Genomic DNA, 18,480 nt, shown 5'->3' with positions numbered 1-18,480 from the left:
CTCCAACGGCCCCCTCCACGCCTCCTGGTGTACTGGCCTGTCTCCTGGTAGCGCCTTCAGCCTCTGGACACTACGCTGACAGACACAGCAAACCTTCTTGCCACCGCTCGCATTTATGTGCCATACTGGATGAGCTGCACTACCTGAGCCACTTGTGCGGATTGTAGAGTCCGTCTCATGGTATCACGAGTGTGAAAGCACAACCAACATTCAAAAGTGACCAAAACATCAGCCAGAAAGCATTGGTACTGAGATGTGGTCTATGGTCCCCACCTGCAGAACCACTCCTTTAATGAGTGTGTCTTGATAATTGCAAATAATTTTCATCTGTTGTCTATTCCATTTGCACAACAGCATGTGAAATTGATTGTCAAACAGTGTTGCTTCCTAAGTGGACAGTTTGATTTCACAGAAGTTTGATTTACTTGGAGTTATATTCTGTTGTTTAAATGTTCCCTTTATTTTTTTGAGCAGTGTATATACCAGGAAGGAACCCAGGAAGAGGAACTAATTTCCGGGAAAGGGACCAGGATGGGAGACATACATGTATACCACAAGGAAACCAGGATGGGGGCATATATACCAGGAAAGAGCTCAGGACGGGGGGGGGGGGGGGGGGGAGGGGGACATATACCAGGATGGAAAACATATATACCAGGAAGTTACCTGGGATGAGGTGCATATATACCAGGACTGAATCTGCAATAGCCAACCAGCTTGGAGTGAAAAAATCAACAGTGGGAGCAATAATTAGAAAATGGAAGACATACAAGACCACTGATAATCTCCCTCGATCTGGGGCTCCACGCAAAATCCCACCCCGTGGGGTCAGAATGATCACAAGAACGGTGAGCAAAAATCCCAGAACCACGCGGGGGGACCTAGTGAATGAACTGCAGAGAGCTGGGACCAATGTAACAAGGCCTACCATAAGTAACACACTACGCCACCATGGACTCAGATCCTGCAGTGCCAGACGTGTCCCACTGCTTAAGCCAGTACATGTCCGGGCCCATCTGAAGTTTGCTAGAGAGCATTTGGATGATCCAGAGGAGTTTTGGGAGAATGTCCTATGGTCTGATGAAACCAAACTGGAACTGTTTGGTAGAAACACAACTTGTCGTGTTTGGAGGAAAAAGAATACTGAGTTGCATCCATCAAACACCATACCTACTGTAAAGCATGGTGGTGGAAACATCATGCTTTGGGGCTGTTTCTCTGCAAAGGGGCCAGGACGACTGATCCGGGTACATGAAAGAATGAATGGGGCCATGTATCGTGAGATTTTGAGTGCAAACCTCCTTCCATCAGCAAGGGCATTGAAGATGAAACGTGGCTGGGTCTTTCAACATGACAATGATCCAAAGCACACCGCCAGGGCAATGAAGGAGTGGCTTCGTAAGAAGCATTTCAAGGTCCTGGAGTGGCCTAGCCAGTCTCCAGATCTCAACCCTATAGAAAACCTTTGGAGGGAGTTGAAAGTCCGTGTTGCCAAGCGAAAAGCCAAAAACATCACTGCTCTAGAGGAGATCTGCATGGAGGAATGGGCCAACATACCAACAACAGTGTGTGGCAATCTTGTGAAGACTTACAGAAAACGTTTGACCTCTGTCATTGCCAACAAAGGATATATTACAAAGTATTGAGATGAAATTTTGTTTCTGACCAAATACTTATTTTCCACCATAATATGCAAATAAAATGTTAAAAAAACAGACAATGTGATTTTCTGGATTTTTTTTTCTCAGTTTGTCTCCCATAGTTGAGGTCTACCTATGATGTAAATTACAGACGCCTCTCATCTTTTTAAGTGGTGTAACTTGCACTATTGCTGACTGACTAAATACTTTTTTGCCCCACTGTATGTACTTATAGGATTTAGAAACATTACAAGGGCCCATACATCTGATTAACATGCAGGGGGGCATGTCAAAATTTTGCATCCGGGCCCATCAGACTCTAGTTGTGCCACTGAATACAGCACATTTTATACACTTGTGGAAACTTAGTAAATTGAGGACTATTAGCGATATGGGCATACATCTGTGAAGGTCTTAAATGCATTTTGAATCAGTGCAAATCATAGTTACAATATGTTTTTTACATTGATTTATGGCAAAAAAGGGATGGAAATGCAATGCACATTAACCCCTTTCTGACATCCGATGTAATATTCCATCACTGTGCCCTGGGCCTATTAGATCAGGGACGGAATATGACGTAATTGCGATTGCCCATGTGCACGGGAAGGGGGGAGTGTGGGCTGATTCTGACAGCTGACACCAGGCACAAAGTGCCAGAAGCGGCACTTTAAACCCTGAAATGCTGCGATCGAACATGATTGCAGCATTCTGGAAGCCAGCAGAGGCCCTCTGCCTGTGGATCCAATCATTGCTTTGGTGACCCAATGTCATCATGATGACATCCGGGTCATCAGACCTAGAAAATGTGCTGATCATGGCCAGTGCATGATGAGCAACTTTGTCTGTCAGTGTAAAGCTGACAGTTTCTGCAGCATAGGGATGCTGCTTCATCTCCATGCTTCAGAATCGATCAACCTGCAAAAAATCATTGTCCCATATTGGGACAAAGTAAAAAAGTTAGAAAAAAGTAAAAAAAAAAAATGTTTAAGTTGATTTTAATCATTAGACCTTGGAATAATAATAATTTCCACAATTGGATGTTGTGATGGTGTGATATGTTATGTGGGTATCATTTTATGTATATTTATATTTTATTGATTTTCAAAGGGTTCTCTTGCTGCCCTGTATCATTCCGTGTATTCCCCATATTGTCTAAAGTCTCAATTACCTTCCAAAAGGCTGATAATTGAATTAGGTCACTAAAGGTACCGTCACACTCAGCGACGCTGCAGCGATATAGACAACGAGCCGATCGCTGGAGCGTCGCTGTTTAGGTCGCTGTAGAGACGTCAAACACAGCAACTCCAGAACGATGTAGGAGCGATCCAGTGACGTAACGGCGACTCACTTATCATTCTCGCTGGTTGTTAGCTCCATGTAAAACGTTGCTGGCATCGTTGCTTTTGATGTCAAACATGACGATACATGCTGACCTGACGACGAAATAAAGTTCTGGACTTCTAGCTCCGGCCAGCGATGCCACAGCGGGATCCAGATCGCTACTGCGTGTCAAACACAACAAGATCGCTATCCAGGACGCTGCAACGTCACGGATCGTTGTCGTTCTCGTTGCAAAGTTGCTGAGTGTGACGGTACCTTTACTGTCTGCAGCCTGACTGTATTCAAGCCTCATGATGACCCCCTGTAGTGCCTTAATCCTTGAGGCACCTTTGTCAGGTCTGGGAGGCCTGAAAACCACCCCAACCTGTCTGACTACCCCTGGACATAAGGAGGGGACAGGACAGGAGCTGGGAAGTCAGTTCCTGTGTAGTGAGGATGGTGTGAACACAGCACGTCAGAGAGAAAGGGAAGCGCATGGATTTTTTATCCTCTGTCTGCTGGATTATTGGACTCTCATCTCCTTGGACATTATATCCGGTTACTGAACTGCATTCGTGTTCTGGACTATTGTATCCTCAGTGTGGTCGATTGTTTATGGACCTTTTAGTTTTGCCTATAATAAAGGTCTTGGGATTGTTCACACTTTCCTCGCTTTGTTGATTGTGTGGTATCGGAGAAGGACCCCATGACAGATGTATTTGAAACAAATGTTTCTTTGCTGAGATAATCTTATAAATGTGCCCCTGCTGTGTACTGTATAATGGCAGTGTCTTACCTTACATAACACTGGTATTGTCCATGTTTCCTGTGGGAACCTTCCCATAACCTTAACCCACCCCACCAAATTAAATACCCGATAGCCTTCCCCCAACTACAAGCCCCAAAATTAAAACAATGACACCATAATTTTGGATAATTTCGGCCACAGAAGCCTTTATGTATACAACATACAAATATTTAACAATAATATAAATAAGACACTGGGAGGGTCCTTGAAGCTCCCCAAATCTGGTGATTAACCAAAAATAAACTATGGACATAATAAACAGACCATAGATTACTCCCAGCTGTTACCCCACTGGCTCCAGAGCACCATCACCCCAAGGGGTTCCATTGTCCACTTAAACCCTGGGGATCCGACAAACCATTACTGTAAATCCCCCCAAAATCAGCAGACCAAAACCATATTGTATTACCAATTGTGGAATCCATATTCCCATGGATCTCACAGACCAATTTAGCACCAACTTCAAGGACCCCCCCAACAGCCATAAGCCACCATGACCCAATCATTAACCCAAATAAACCCCACCAGAACATATAAAAAATTAGGACGGGTGGGACTGTTCTTGCCTACTGTGAGCCGGAAACTAAAGTGTCCCCACCCATAACTGAGCCTATAAATGTCCCCTTAGCATAACCCACCCCACTAAATCCCTGTGGCCACCCCCTCCAACCCATTGTCATTCCGGTCTCTGTCCATGCCAATGTGGGGGGGGGTGGCTTGCTCCAGCCTTTACTGGAACATGGCCTGATCATAACGCATCTCCTGGGCAGGGGAGGAAGTTAAAAAGTATACTGACATTATAGCATGGGATCAGAAATAATTCTTTCTTTGAGGCAAAACATTTTTTTTTTAAATCTTTACCTAACAAAAAGAATCAGCTGTGATCCCGTGCTGTCCTGTATGTATACTCTCTTTTGCGTTCCCCCTGCCCTGCCCAAGATATGTGCTATGATCAGACCATGTTCCTACATGGTCAGACACAGCAATTACACAGTACACAGCAGGGACATATTTATAAAATTATCTCCGCACAAGAAAAAACATTCTAAACACATTTTATTGTAGAAATTATTATTATTCCAAGGTGTATTGATTAAAATCAACGTTACAATTTACTTTGTTAGTGGGAGAACCCCTTTACGCATGGCATTAGGATGTAACACCCCATATGAAGTGCTGAAGCGCAAAGTCAAAAAAGATATAGCTATACATATAGAGATTAGTGAAAGAGATATCAAACCTGTTGCTATCAAGAGTATATATGTACATTAGAGTCCAAATAAATATCTGTATATGCAAGGTGGCTGCATACTGCAGTGAATCCAACTTACTGATAAGCAACATATGCCAATACTGCTGACACATAAGGTGCAGGGGAAAAATCGTGGCGGTTGTGGTTCACAGCTCCTGGTTTGGCGTCACATCTGCAGCTGTGAACTACAATTGGTATGATTTTTCACTAGACTATATTATTATAAGTTAATAGGTACAGGGGACTGGGGGAGAAAATTAATAACAGGATTGTTTGAATGGAGGAAGTTGGCCATACACTGTCATGTCGTGTGTTTCTTCTTATGATGGTTCAATATAAGGACAGTGAAATCCTGATTATACCGGCAATACATGACTGGTGGTTGATGGTTACTCATTTTGAAGACAGTCACCTTTTAGCTCTACCTCACAAACTTTAGGCGTCCAAACACTAGTCGGAATTGAGTCCCTGGTCAGTCAATAGTTAAACGTATGCAGTATAAATGTATTAATTACTCACTGCCTGACTTCACACATACACTTGGTGGAGCCAGGTAGAAACCGTCACTTGATGACGTACAGCGGTAGTAAGGCTATAGCTATAATTACACACAATTTCCCACATTAATAAGATTATGAGAACACATGGCCAATTAGATATTACCATTGCATACATGATTTGTAGCACAGAATGAGGCAATACACTATACAATAACGGAATAAATGCAGTAATCTCACCTCCAAGTTAGGAGAATCCTCACATCCAGAACAATCGTCCTGTTGACACTCAGGGACATCTCTCCTAGATCCACAGCACACCGCATTGACACACAGCACTTCACCCATTACCTCCTATGCTTCTCGTATATTCATTCTGCCTTGTATTCTATCTTGCCAGTACTGTATTCACATGACTCACATGACACCCCAGCTTCCAGCAAACAGACCCATGACTCAAGCTGCTTCCCACATTCTCTAGGATTCCAAAAACATACAGTTTTCTGGTTAGAATGTCACGCCAATGTAACTGTTTTACTTATCGAATGCATGTTTCTATAGATTCAATGTGAATGTGACACAGCCGATAACAAAGGAGACATGTATGCTCATCAATAAAATCTACGAGTTACATACATACAGAATATTAAACCCACATGCGCTTGTGGACCAGTTATATCCAAAGAAACAAAAAAAAACTGCAGCCCAAAGCCAAAGTTAGTTCATTCCACTGCACATATATAACAAGGAAAAGCCAAGAGAAAGGAATACAGAACACAGGGAAACTCAAGAAAACTTGTACATTTTATTTAGGTCTCATTAAAAAGGTATATACAAAAAAAAAAAAAAATAAGGTACCTGGATGTAAGTGTTATTTGTGATACTAACTAACTCATGTTTTTATTTATGTTAGGAGCATTAACCCCTTAACGACCGCCGATACAACTTTTAACGGCGGCAGTTAAGGGTACTTAAACCACAGCGCCGTTAATCAACGGCGCTGTGGAAAAAGTGAATAGCACCCCCCAGAGTCGGATTTTCTCTGGGGTCTCGGTTGCTGGGGGTAGCCGAGACCCCAGAGAACATGATTCGGGGGTTTTTTACCGACCCCCGGGTTGCAATCGCCGGTAATTAACCGTTTACCGGCGATTGCAAAAACAAACAAACCGCGATTTCCCTTTTAATTTCTCTGTCCTCCGATGTGATTGCACATCATAGGACAGAGAAATGGGGTCCCCGATAGCACCCCGATACTCACCTGTCTCCCCCGGTGTTCCTCGTAGCTCCCGATGGGCGCCGCCATCTTTTTCTGGCAAAAAAATGGCGGGCGCATGTGCAGTGCGCCCACCGGCTGGCACCCGAAGGATCTTTGGTGTCTCGGCTGCCGGGGGTAGCCGAGACCCCAAAGAACATGATCGGGGTCGGTTTTTACCGACCCCTGTTTTGCGACCAGCAGTCGCAAAAAAAAAAAAAAGATCTGTCATTCTCTATCCTCTGATGTGATCGCACATCAGAGGACAGAGAAATAGGGGGATTCGGGGACCCTATCATACTTACCGGTGTCCCTGGGTCCTCCTGCGTCCCCTCCTGCCCTCCGGCTTCTTCATCGGGAAAGAAAATGGCGGGCGCATGCGCAGTGCGCCCGCCATCTGCTGGCCGGCAGGACAGAGGAGTTGGGGCTAAAATTAGGGTTAGGGTTGGGGCTAAATTTAGGGTTAGGGTTCGGGTTGGGGCTAAATTTAGGGTTGGGGTTGGGGCTAAATTTAGGGTTAGGGCTAAGGTTAGGGTTGGGGCTAAATTTAGGGTTAGGGTTGGGGCTAAATTTAGGGTTAGGGCTAGGGTTAGGCTTCTTTCACACTTGCGTCGGTACGGGGCCGTTGTGAAAATTGTGCACGTGGGCAGAGGATGCAGTTTTTCAATGCATCCACTGCCCAGTCTATGTCCTGGGGAGGAGGGGGCAGAGTTACAGCCATACATGCACGGTCGGAAATGGCGGACACGACGTACAAAAAAAAGGTTACATTGAACGTTTTTTGTGACGAAGGTACGCCAAAACACAACGGATCCAGTGCACGACGGACGCGACGTGTGGCCATCCGTCGGCAATACAAGTCTATGGGCAAAAAAGGCATCCTGCCGGCACATTTGCAGGATCCGTTTTTTGTCCAAAATGATGGATTGTGACGGATGCCACACGATGCAAGTGTGAAAGTATCCTTAGGGCTAGGGTTAAGGTTGGGGCTAAAGTTAGGACTAGGGTTAGGGTTAAATTTAGGGTTAGGGATAGGGTTGGGGCTAAATTTAGGGTTAGGGCTAAAGTTAGGGTTAGGGCTAGGGTTGGGGCTAAAATTAGGGTTAGGGTTGTGGCTAAAGTTAGGGTTAGAGTTGGGATTAGGGTTAGGGTTTGGATTAGGGTTGGTATTAGGGTTAGGGTTGGCATTAGGGTTACGTTTGGGATTAGGGTTAGGTTTGGGATTAGGGTTAAGGTTAGGGTTGGGATTAGGGTTAGGGGTGTATTGGGATTAGGGTTAGGTTTGAGGTTAGGGTTGAGATTAGGATTAGGGGTGTGTTGGATTTAGGGTTTTGATTAGGGTTATGGTTAGGGTTGAGATTAGGGTTGCTTTGGGTTGTGATTATCGTTAGGGCTGTGATTAGGATTATGGATCGGGTTGGGATTAGTGTTAGGGGTGTGTTGGGGTTAGGGTTTGAGTTAGAATTGGGGGGTTTCCACTGTTTAGGTACATCAGGGGGTCTCCAAACACGACAGCCAATTTTGCGCTCAAAAAGTCAAATGGTGCTCCCTCCCTTCTGAGCTCTGCTGTGCGCCCAAACAGTGGTTTTCCCCCCACATATGGGGCATCAGCGTACTCGGGATGAATTGGAAAACAACTTTTGGGGTCCAATTTCCCCTGTTACCCTTGTGAAAATAAAAACTTGGGGGCTAAAAAATCTTTTTTGTGGAAAAAATAATATTTTTTATTTTCACGACTCTGCATTATAAACATCTGTGAAGCACTTGGACATTCAAAGTTCTCACCACACATCGAGATAAGTTCCTTGGGGGGTCTAATTTCCAAAATGGGGTCACTTGTGAGGGTTTTCTACTGTTTAGGTACATCAGGGGCTCTACAAACGCAACATAACGCCCGCAGACCATTCTATCAAAGTCTGCATTCCAAAATGGCGCTCCTTCCCTTCCGAGCTCTGCCGTGCACCCAAACAGTGGTTTACCACGACATATGGGGTACCAGCATACTCAGGAGAAATTGCACAACAACTTTTGTGGTCTAATTTCTCCTGTTACCCTTGTGAAAATAAAAATTTTGGGGCAAAAAGATCACTTTTGTAGAAAAAATGTGATTTTTTTATTTTCACGGCTCTACGTTATAAACTTCTGTGAAGCACCTGGGGGTTTAAAGTGCTCACCACACATCTAGATAAGTTCCGTAAGGGGTCTAGTTTCCAAAATGTTGTCACTTGTGGGGGGTTTCCACTGTTTAGGCACATCAGGGGCTCTCCAAACGCGACATGGCGTCCGATCTCAATTCCAGCCAATTCTACATTGAAAAAGTAAAGCGGCACTCCTCTTCCAAGCTCTGCGGTGCGCCCAAACAGTGGTTTACCCCCACATATGGGGTTTCGACGTACTCAGGAGAAATTTCACAACAACTTTTGTGGTCTAATTTCTCCTGTTACCCTTGTGAAAATAAAAATTTGGGGACAAAAAGATCATTTTTGTAGAAAAAATGCAATTTTTTATTTTCACGGCTCTACATTATAAACTTCTGTGAAGCACTTGGGGGTTTAAAGTGCTCACCACACATCTAGATAAGTTCCTTAAGGGGTCTAGTTTCCAAAATAGTGTCACTTGTGGGGGGTTTCCACTGTTTAGGAACATCAGGGGCTCTCTAAACGTGACATGGCATCCAATCTCAATTCCAGCCAATTCTGCATTGAAAAAGTCAAACGGCGCTCCTTCACTTCCAAGCTCTGCGGTGCACCCAAACAGTGGTCTACCCCCACATATGGGGTATCGGCGTATTCAGGAGAAATTGCACAACAACATTTATGGTTAAATTTCTGTTTTTACACTTGTGAAAATAAAAAAAAATGGTTCTGAAGTAAAATGTTTGCAAAAAAAGTAAAATGTTCATTTTTTCCTTCCACATTGTTTCAGTTCCTGTGAAGCACGTAAAGGGTTAATAAACTTCTTGAATGTGGTTTTGAGCACCTTGAGGGGTGCAGTTTTTAGAATGGTGTCACACTTGGTTATTTTCTCTCATATAGACCCCTCAAAATGACTTCAAATGTGATGTGGTGCCTAAAAAAAATGGTGTTGTAAAAATGAGAAATTGCTGGTCAACTTTTAACCCTTATAACTCCCTAACAAAAAAAAATGTTGGTTCCAAAATTGTGCTGATGTAAAGTAGACATGTGGGAAATGTTATTTATTAACTATTTTTCGTGCCATATCTCTCTGATTTAAGGGCATAAAAATACAAAGTTTGAAAATTGCAAAATTTAAAAAATTTTCGCCATACTTCCATTTTTTTATAAATAAATGCAAGTAATATCGAAGAAATGTTACCACTAACACGAAGTACAATATGTCACGAAAAAATAATCTCAGAATCAGCGGGATCCCTTAAAGCGTTCCAGAGTTATAACCTCATAAAGTGACAGTGGTCAGAATTGTAAAAATTGGCTCGGTCATTAAGTACCAAATTGGCTCTGTAACTAAGGGGTTAAAGGGGATGTCCAGGTTTGTAATGAGTCTGCAGAAGATAAAGAGGAGCGGTGGACACCGCGTCTGGGCCAGAAGCACACGACATGCACGTAGCTTTAAGCGCATTTCTATACAGCCTTATACCAGGTAACCTCCCTGCACAGAGACGCAGTTTCTTTTCTTCTTGGCCCCCTTTTTCCAAAAGTCTACTAGTACGTAACTGATGAAGGTCCCGAACTTGGGGACTGAAACGTTTTTGGGTACTACAAATAAACTTCTCACAAAGCATTAAGTTGGGTGCCAGGTTCTTCTATTTATTTGTAATTAGTCTGCAGTCATTCTTTGTGACTGCAGACTTCGGACTTCTCACAGTGCACACTGCACGCTGTCAGGATTCTCTCGTGCTGGCGATTTACATACATGCGGTCATGTGCTGACTAGACATGTGTGGCCTCACTCTATGAAAATGAATTGAGCGAGGCCGGGCACGTCTAGTCAGAGTGTGGTGAAGTATACAAATCACATGCTTGTGCTGACATGACTGTCCACCGGCCAGGGAGAATCCTAAAAGTGTGCAGTGCATTTGTTGTGAGAATTCAGAAACCTGCGATGTCAGGATTCAGCTCTGCAGGTTCCAGTAATCGTCACATGGACACGTCACTCATATGTGACTTTCATACTGTGACAACGAGCTTCTCTTCTGCTTCTCTCAGTTTTTCACTGAATATTGAGAGCATTAGGGAGAGCGGTTCGTCGCTACCTGACTAAGTGTGCAAATCGCATATGTCCTTGGGAAAGGGGAGCGCCAAAGTGAATTCTTGCTCCACACTGTTGTGGTAAACCCATTACAGGTGTTATTGCAGCATGCTCGGGTGCTAACCGAGTGTCTCCAGAGTGCTCGAATAATACAGTATGTTTGAGTCTCTGCGGCTGCACGTCTCCGGGCTGTTATAGACAGCGGCAACACATTCAAGGATTGCCTGCTTGTTACGTCTGTGACATTTTTTGCTTTGTCAATATATATATACTAGATGGTATTCTAGAATATGCATGTCCACATAGTATATTGCCCAGCCACGTAGTATATTGCCCAGCCACGTAGTATATTGCCCAGCCACGTAGTATATTGCCCAGACAACGTAGTATATTGCCCAGCGACGTAGTATATTGCACAGTGACGTAGTATATTGCCCAGTCACGTAGTATATTGCCCAGCTACGTAGTATATTGCCCAGCTACGTAGTATATTGCACAGCGACGTAGTATACAGCACAGAGCCACGTAGTATATTGCCCAGCCACGTAGTATATTGCACAGCTACGTAGTATATTGCCCAGTCACGTAGTATATTGCCCAGCTAGGTATGTCACAGGTTGAAAAATAAAAAATAAACATACTCACCTTCGGATCCGAGGGCCCATTGTAGTTATAACAATCACCTTCGCATACACAGCATCAATAGTAAAAAGTTGAGGACACACAGGGTTAATAGAGGCGGTAACGGAGTGCGTTACCCACGGCATAGCGCAGTCCGTTACCGCCGGCATTAACCCTGTGTTAGCGGTGGCTGGAGGGGAGTATGCGGGCGCCGGGCAGTGACTGCGGGGAGTAAGGAGCGGCCATTTTCTTCCGGACTGTGCCCGTCGCTGATTGGTCGTGGCTTTTTTTCCGCGACCAATCAGCGACTTGGATTTCCTTGACAGACAGAGGCCGCGACTAATGAATATCTGTGACAGACAGACAGAAGGACAGAAAGATGGAAGTGACCCTTAGACAATTATATAGTAGATACAGTTAGGTCCATATATATTTGGTCAGAGACAACATTTTTCTACTTTGGGTTATAGACATTACCACAATGAATTTTAAACAAAACAATTCAGATACAGTTGAAGTTCAGACTTTCAGCTTTCATTTGAGGGTATCCACATTAAAATTGGATGAAGGGTTTAGGAGTTTCAGCTCCTGAACATGTGCCACCCTGTTTTTAATGGGACCGAAAGTAATTGGACAGATTCAATAATTTTAAATAAAATGTTCATTTTTAGCACTTGGTTGAAAACCCTTTGCTGGCAATGACTGCCTGAAGTCTTGAACTCATGGACATCACCAGACGCTGTGTTTCCTCCTTTTTTGATGCTCTGCCAGGCCTTCACTGCGGTGGTTTTCAGTTGCTGTTTGTTTGTGGGCCTTTCTCTGTAGTTTAGTCTTTAACAAGTGAAATGCATACTCAATTGGGTTGAGATCAGGTAACTGACTTGGCCATTCAAGAATATTCCACTTCTTTGCTTTAATAAACTCCTGGGTTGCTTTGGCTTTATGTTTTGGGTCATTGTCCATCTGTAGTATGAAATGACGACCAATCAGTTTGGCAGCATTTGGCTGGATCTGAGCACACAGTATGTCTCTGAATACCTCAGAATTCATTCAGCTGCTTCTGTCCTGTGTCACATCATCAATAAACACTAGTGACCCAGTGCCACTGGCAGCCATGCATGCCCAAGCCATCACACTGCCTCCGCCGTGATTTACAGATGATGTGGTATGCTTTGGATGATGAGCTGTACCACGCCTTCGCCATACTTTTCCCTTTCCATCATACTGGTAGAGGTTGATCTTGGTTTCATCTGTCCAAAGAATGTTCTTCCAGAACTGTACTGGCTTTTTTAGATTTTTTTTAGCAAAGTCCAGTCTAGCCTTCTTATTCTTGATGCTTATGAGCAGGGCCGTATTTGCCACTAGGCACGCGAGGGCACGTGCCTAGGGCGGTGACATTGCGGGGGGCGGCACCTGAGCAAGGTGTTTTTTTTTTTTAATAAGTCCCGGGTCAAAGACGCGACCGACGGCCCCGCCCCCCCGCCTCCGAGTCCCCCCCCACCTCCAAGTCCCCCCACCTCCAAGTCTCCGAGTCCCCCCGCCTCTGAGTCCCACCCACCCTCCTTGAAGACGATACTCACCTGCTCCAGCGATGCCTGGTCTCAGCGTCTGTAGCGCGTCCTGAGTGAGCGGTCATGTGGTACCGCTAATTAAGGTCATGAATATGTGCATATTCATGACCTTAATTAGCGGTACCACATGGCCGCTCACTCAGGAAGAAGGCGCTGCGGCTGGACAGAGCCGGAGGGATGTCGGCGCGGCGTGTGGGACAGGCAGCTGACAAGTGAGTATGAGGGATGGGGGGGCGGGGGGAGGATGGTAAGCCACCCGCGCCATGCAAGATGGCCCGGGAGATGGAGCGGGGGAGGGGGTGGAGAGATGAGCCATGCAGAGGGAGGGATAGGGAGGGGGGGGAATTATGAGCCATCAGCCATGCATAGGGAGGGGGGGGGGGAATTATGAGCCATCAGCCATGAATAGGGAGGGAGGGGGGGAAATTATGAGCCATCAGCCATGCATAGGGAGAGAGGGGGGGAATTATGAGCCATCAGCCATGCATAGGGAGGGAGGGTGGGGGAATTATGAGCCATCAACCATGCATAGGGAGGGAGGGGGGGAATTATGAGCCATCAGCCATGCATAGGGAGGGAGGGGGGGGAATTATGAGCCATCAGCCATGCATACAAGGGGGGGGATTATGAGCCATCAGCCATGCATACAGAGGGGGGGGATTATGAGCCATCAGCCATGCATACAGAGATACAGAGGGGGGGGAATTATGAGCCATCAGCCATGCATAGGGAGGGAGGGGGGGGAATTATGAGCCATCAGCCATGCATAGGGAGGGAGGGGGGGAATTATGAGCCATCAACCATGCATAGGGAGGGAGGGGGGGGAATTATGAGCCATCAGCCATGCATAGGGAGGGAGGGGGGGGGGAATTATGAGCCATCAGCCATGCATATGGGGGGGGGATTATGAGCCATCAGCCATGCATACAGGGGGGGATTATGAGCCATCAGCCATGCATACAGGGGGGGGAATTATGAGCCATCAGCCATGCATAGGGGGGGGAATTATGAGCCATCAGCCATGCATACAGGGGGGGGAATTATGAGCCATCAGCCATGCATACAGGGGGGGGAATTATGACCCATCAGCCATGCATACAGGGGGGGGGGAATTATGAGCCATCAGCCATGCATACAGGGGGGGGGGAATTATTAGCCATCAGCCATGCATACAGGGGGGGAATTATGAGCCATCAGCCATGCATATGGGGGGGGGGGAATTATGAGCCATCAGCCATGCATACAGGGGGGGGAATTATGAGCCATCAGCCATGCATACAGGGGGGGGAATTATGAGCCATCAGCCATGCATACGGGAGGGGGGGAATTATGAGCCATGCATACAGGAGGAGGGGGGGGATATGAGCCATGGCCATTATACAATATGGAGCATCATGTGAGGCCATTATAAAGTATGGAGCATCATGTGCAGTCATTATACAGTATTGAGCATCATGTGCGGTCATTATACAGTATGGAGCATCATGTGTGGAGTGTGGCCATGATACAGTATGGAGCATCATGTGAGGTCATTATACAGTATGGAGCATCATGTGAGGTCATTATACAGTATTGAGCATCATGTGCGGTCATTATACAGTATGGAGCATCATGTGTGGTCATTATACAGTATGGAGCATCATGTGAGGTCATTATACAGTATGGAGCATCATGTGCGGTCATTATACAGTATTGAGCATCATGTGGGGCCATTGTACAGTATGCAGCATCATGTGGGGCCATTATACAGTATGGAGCATCATGTGTGGTCATTATACAGTATGTAGCATCATGTGAGGTTATTATACAGTATGGAGCATCATGTGAGGTCATTATACAGTATGGAGCATCATGTGAAGTCATTATACAGTATGGAGCATCATGCGCGGTCATTATACAGTATTGAGCATCATGTGGGGCCATTATACAGTATGGAGCATCATGTGGGGCCATTATACAGTATTGAGCATCATGTGCGGCCATTATACAGTATGGAGCATCATGTAGGGCCATTATACAGTATGTGGAGCACTGCGTAGCCATTATACAGTATGGAGCACTGCGTGGCCATATTTTTTTGGTTTTAATTATTGTATATGAAACAGTGTGATTAGCAGTGCTAAATGGGTGTGGTTAGGACTTGGATATGGGTGTGATTAGTTGTGAAATGGGTGTGGTCAGAGGCGTGGCCTAAAATTTGCCGCTGCGCACGTATCCTGCCATCATCCACCACTGTTGTCTTCCGTTGGCACCCAGGTCTTTTTGCACTGATGAGTTCACCAGTGCTTTCTTTCTTTCTCAGGATGTACCAAACTGTAGATTTTGCCACTCCTAATATTGTAGCAATTTCTCGGATGTTTTTTTTTTTTTTCGCAGTTTAAGGATGGCTTGTTTCCCCTGCATGGAGAGCTCCTTTGACCGCATGTTTACTTCACAGCAAAACCTTCCAAATGCAAGCACTACACCTCAAATCAACTCCAGGCCTTTTATCTGCTTAATTGAGAATGACATAATGAAGGGATTGCCCACACCTGTCCATGAAATAGCCTTGGAGTCAATTGTCCAATTACTTTTGGTCCCTTTAAAAACAGGGTGGCACATGTTAAGGAGCTGAAACTCCTAAACCCTTCATCCAATTTTAATGTGGATACCCTCAAATGAAAGCTGAAAGTCTGAACTTCAACTGCATCCGAATTGTTTTATTTAAAATTCATTGTGGTAATGTCTATAACCAAAATTAGAAAAATGTTGTCTCTGTCCAAATATATATGGACCTAACTGTATATATGTACACCTTCCATTCAGGTTTCCTTAGACGTACAATGCTTTATACAATCTTTGGCATTTGTTATCTATATATACATATTCTTTCTTTGGCTCACCCACTATTTATTTCATGTGTCTATGTATTGTGGCATTTGTTACTTCTTATCCACTCAGTTTTACTATGTACCTTTTTAATGAGATCTAAATCAATTGTACATTTTTTATTGATTTTCCCTGTATTCTGCATTCATTTCTCTTAGCTTTTCAATCATACCCAGAGATTCAAGACTTTATATTTCATGAATCCTTATTTTGTAGCTACACTATATGAAGAAAAGTACTAGGAATCCTTCAAATGACACCTACAGAAGATTTTATGACTTCCCATTCTAAATCAATAGGCATTGCCATGGAGCTGATTTTTTTGCAGCTAAAACAGCTTGTATTTCTCTACAAGAATTTCCACAAGATTTTGGAGCATGTGGGAATTTTTGTTCATTTGTCCAGAACACAATTTGTGAGGTCAGAAACTGATGTTGGATGAAAGGCCCAGGCTCACACAAACTCTGATCTAGGTCATCCCAAAGGTGCTGGATGGAGTTTAGCTCAGGGCTTTGTGCGGCCGGTCAATTCTTCCACACTAAACTCCCATAACCATGTCTTTATGGACCTTGCTTTATGCACTAAGGTTCAGTCATGATGGATCAGAAAAGGGGTTGTCGAAGTAGTGGACAACCCCTTTCAGAGTTTACCACTTGGACAACCCGTTTAATGTTTAAATCTGTTCTGCAATGTGGTAGTTGCCTTCATTGTACTCTGTAGCGGAAATGCAAGCTATCATAGCGCTGTCTTATTGAATTGATTGAGATACTGCGATACCGTGTACTGCTGCCAGCAAAACTATTAGAAAGGTAAATATTAACACAACCCCATGAAAATATAGATGAGGCTGCATTTGCTTTAAGAGTACCTATCACCAGACTGGGGCTGCCCTTTTCATTTACTGACAACAGCGGGCAGCCTCCGACTGATGAATTTTCTAAATAACATCTATTAACAAATAAGGTCTTAAGTGTTCCTAATGTCCCCTCACATTGTATTAACATTCATGTGCCAACGTCTGGGTTATAGCGACCCGTATGCAGAATGGGATCCCAAAACCGCTTGTGTCCCTCCTCTCTGTGAAAGCGTGAGATCTTGTACGGCAGGGCACTGGACTAAGCTGTCACTCGATGGTAACCGCGCCAATGATATTACCTTAGTACTTAGTCTTAGCATAGTAAAGTATCTGGCACTCCTGGGTTAGTGCAAAAAGCGAGATCGCCTGAGATTTTACTCTTTCACAGTGAGGAGGGCCGAGAAGGGTTGTGAGATCCCACTTCGCCTAAGGCTAGGTTCACATTACATTAGAGCAGTCCGTTTAGCTCATACGCTAACGGACTGCGTTAACGCAATTGCCAAAAAAGATCGCGTTATGCGATTGCGCTAGCGGGAACGGACCCAAAAACGCTGCAGACAGCGTTCGAGGGTCTGTCACAAAATAACGGCACATCACTAACGCATGCTAATAATGGCATGCGTTAGCGATGCGCTACATAATTGCGGTCAATGGGTGCGCTAACGGATCCGTTACATAGCATTAGTGTTGCTATGTAACGGATTCCGTCAGCGGACACCAACTAACACAATGTGAACCTAGCCTAACAAGTGTAGTCACTAGGACTTTTCTGGCTCCCCCCCACCTATAAAGCTGGCCATGCACATCAGATGACTGTCGGCCATTAGATTGGCTTCGGCCAGTTGTTCTGCCGACAGCTATCTCTGCCATCTCTTCCATACAAAGGAACACTCGCCGACTATGAGAAACTATGAGTATGAGAAAACAGCCGACAGACATCTCTGCAGGCAGCTTCTGTCCAGGAGAACAAAGCAATCAGTAGTCCAAAACTGATCGGTGCCCCTGTACATATTATGCCGGTGCTATGTAAGCAAATAAAATAAATAAAATGTTCTCCATTTTAAACTTGTACAAATACATTGGGAACTGGAAGTCTTGAAATCTTGAAAGCCATTTAGTTGGTTGTGAAATGTTTACAAAGGGACAAACAGATTCAGCTTCTTCATTCATCACCAGCACAGTATAAAGGATGAGGAAAATGTATTGTACATTTCAGCATACGTCACGTTTCTATCCTTAGCATTACATGATTTCCATAAAGTTGTTTTTGTAAGACTGTTCTTCTTCAGAGACCACTAAATCTGAGTTCTTTGACTCTCAGCATATCATGCTGAACGATAGACTTGGAGTCCCTAGACTTTTGTCTAACTTTACACCACCTATAAGTTGAGTTACTTGACACCAATATTTTGTGAGAACATTTAGGAGCTGTTTTTGTGCATAGTGTCACATTTTAAAGCACACCTGCATTGTTTTCTTATTGCAGCATTTGAGTGGTGCTACCAAAGAAGTATCTAGGGGGTGCAGATGGGGCATATGTCCCAGGTGCATCCGACAGGGGG

At 44.6% G+C, this 18,480-nt stretch overlaps 1 protein-coding gene across 3 annotated transcripts in view; it reads right to left on the bottom strand.

The window, feature by feature from the left end:
* CDK15 (cyclin dependent kinase 15) overlaps window positions 1-18,480 on the bottom strand; it is a 265,773-nt gene that overhangs the window by 229,302 nt on the left and 17,991 nt on the right. For 2 of the 3 annotated variants that reach the window (XM_069733566.1, XM_069733567.1), the window contains exon 1: window positions 5,761-5,930. The exons of the other annotated variant lie outside the window; for it this stretch is intronic. In XM_069733566.1, the coding sequence (XP_069589667.1) occupies window positions 5,761-5,868 (108 nt within the window). In that variant the 5' untranslated portion in view covers window positions 5,869-5,930. Of the gene's footprint in view, window positions 1-5,760; window positions 5,931-18,480 lie in introns of those variants that run through there. 3 annotated transcript variants of the gene reach the window in all.

Source organism: Ranitomeya imitator, chromosome 7, assembly GCF_032444005.1.
Source record: "Ranitomeya imitator isolate aRanImi1 chromosome 7, aRanImi1.pri, whole genome shotgun sequence".
Taxonomy (NCBI): domain Eukaryota; kingdom Metazoa; phylum Chordata; class Amphibia; order Anura; family Dendrobatidae; genus Ranitomeya; species Ranitomeya imitator.
The sequence above is the reverse complement of the archived record's forward strand: the minus strand, read 5'-3'. Positions and strand labels throughout refer to the sequence as shown.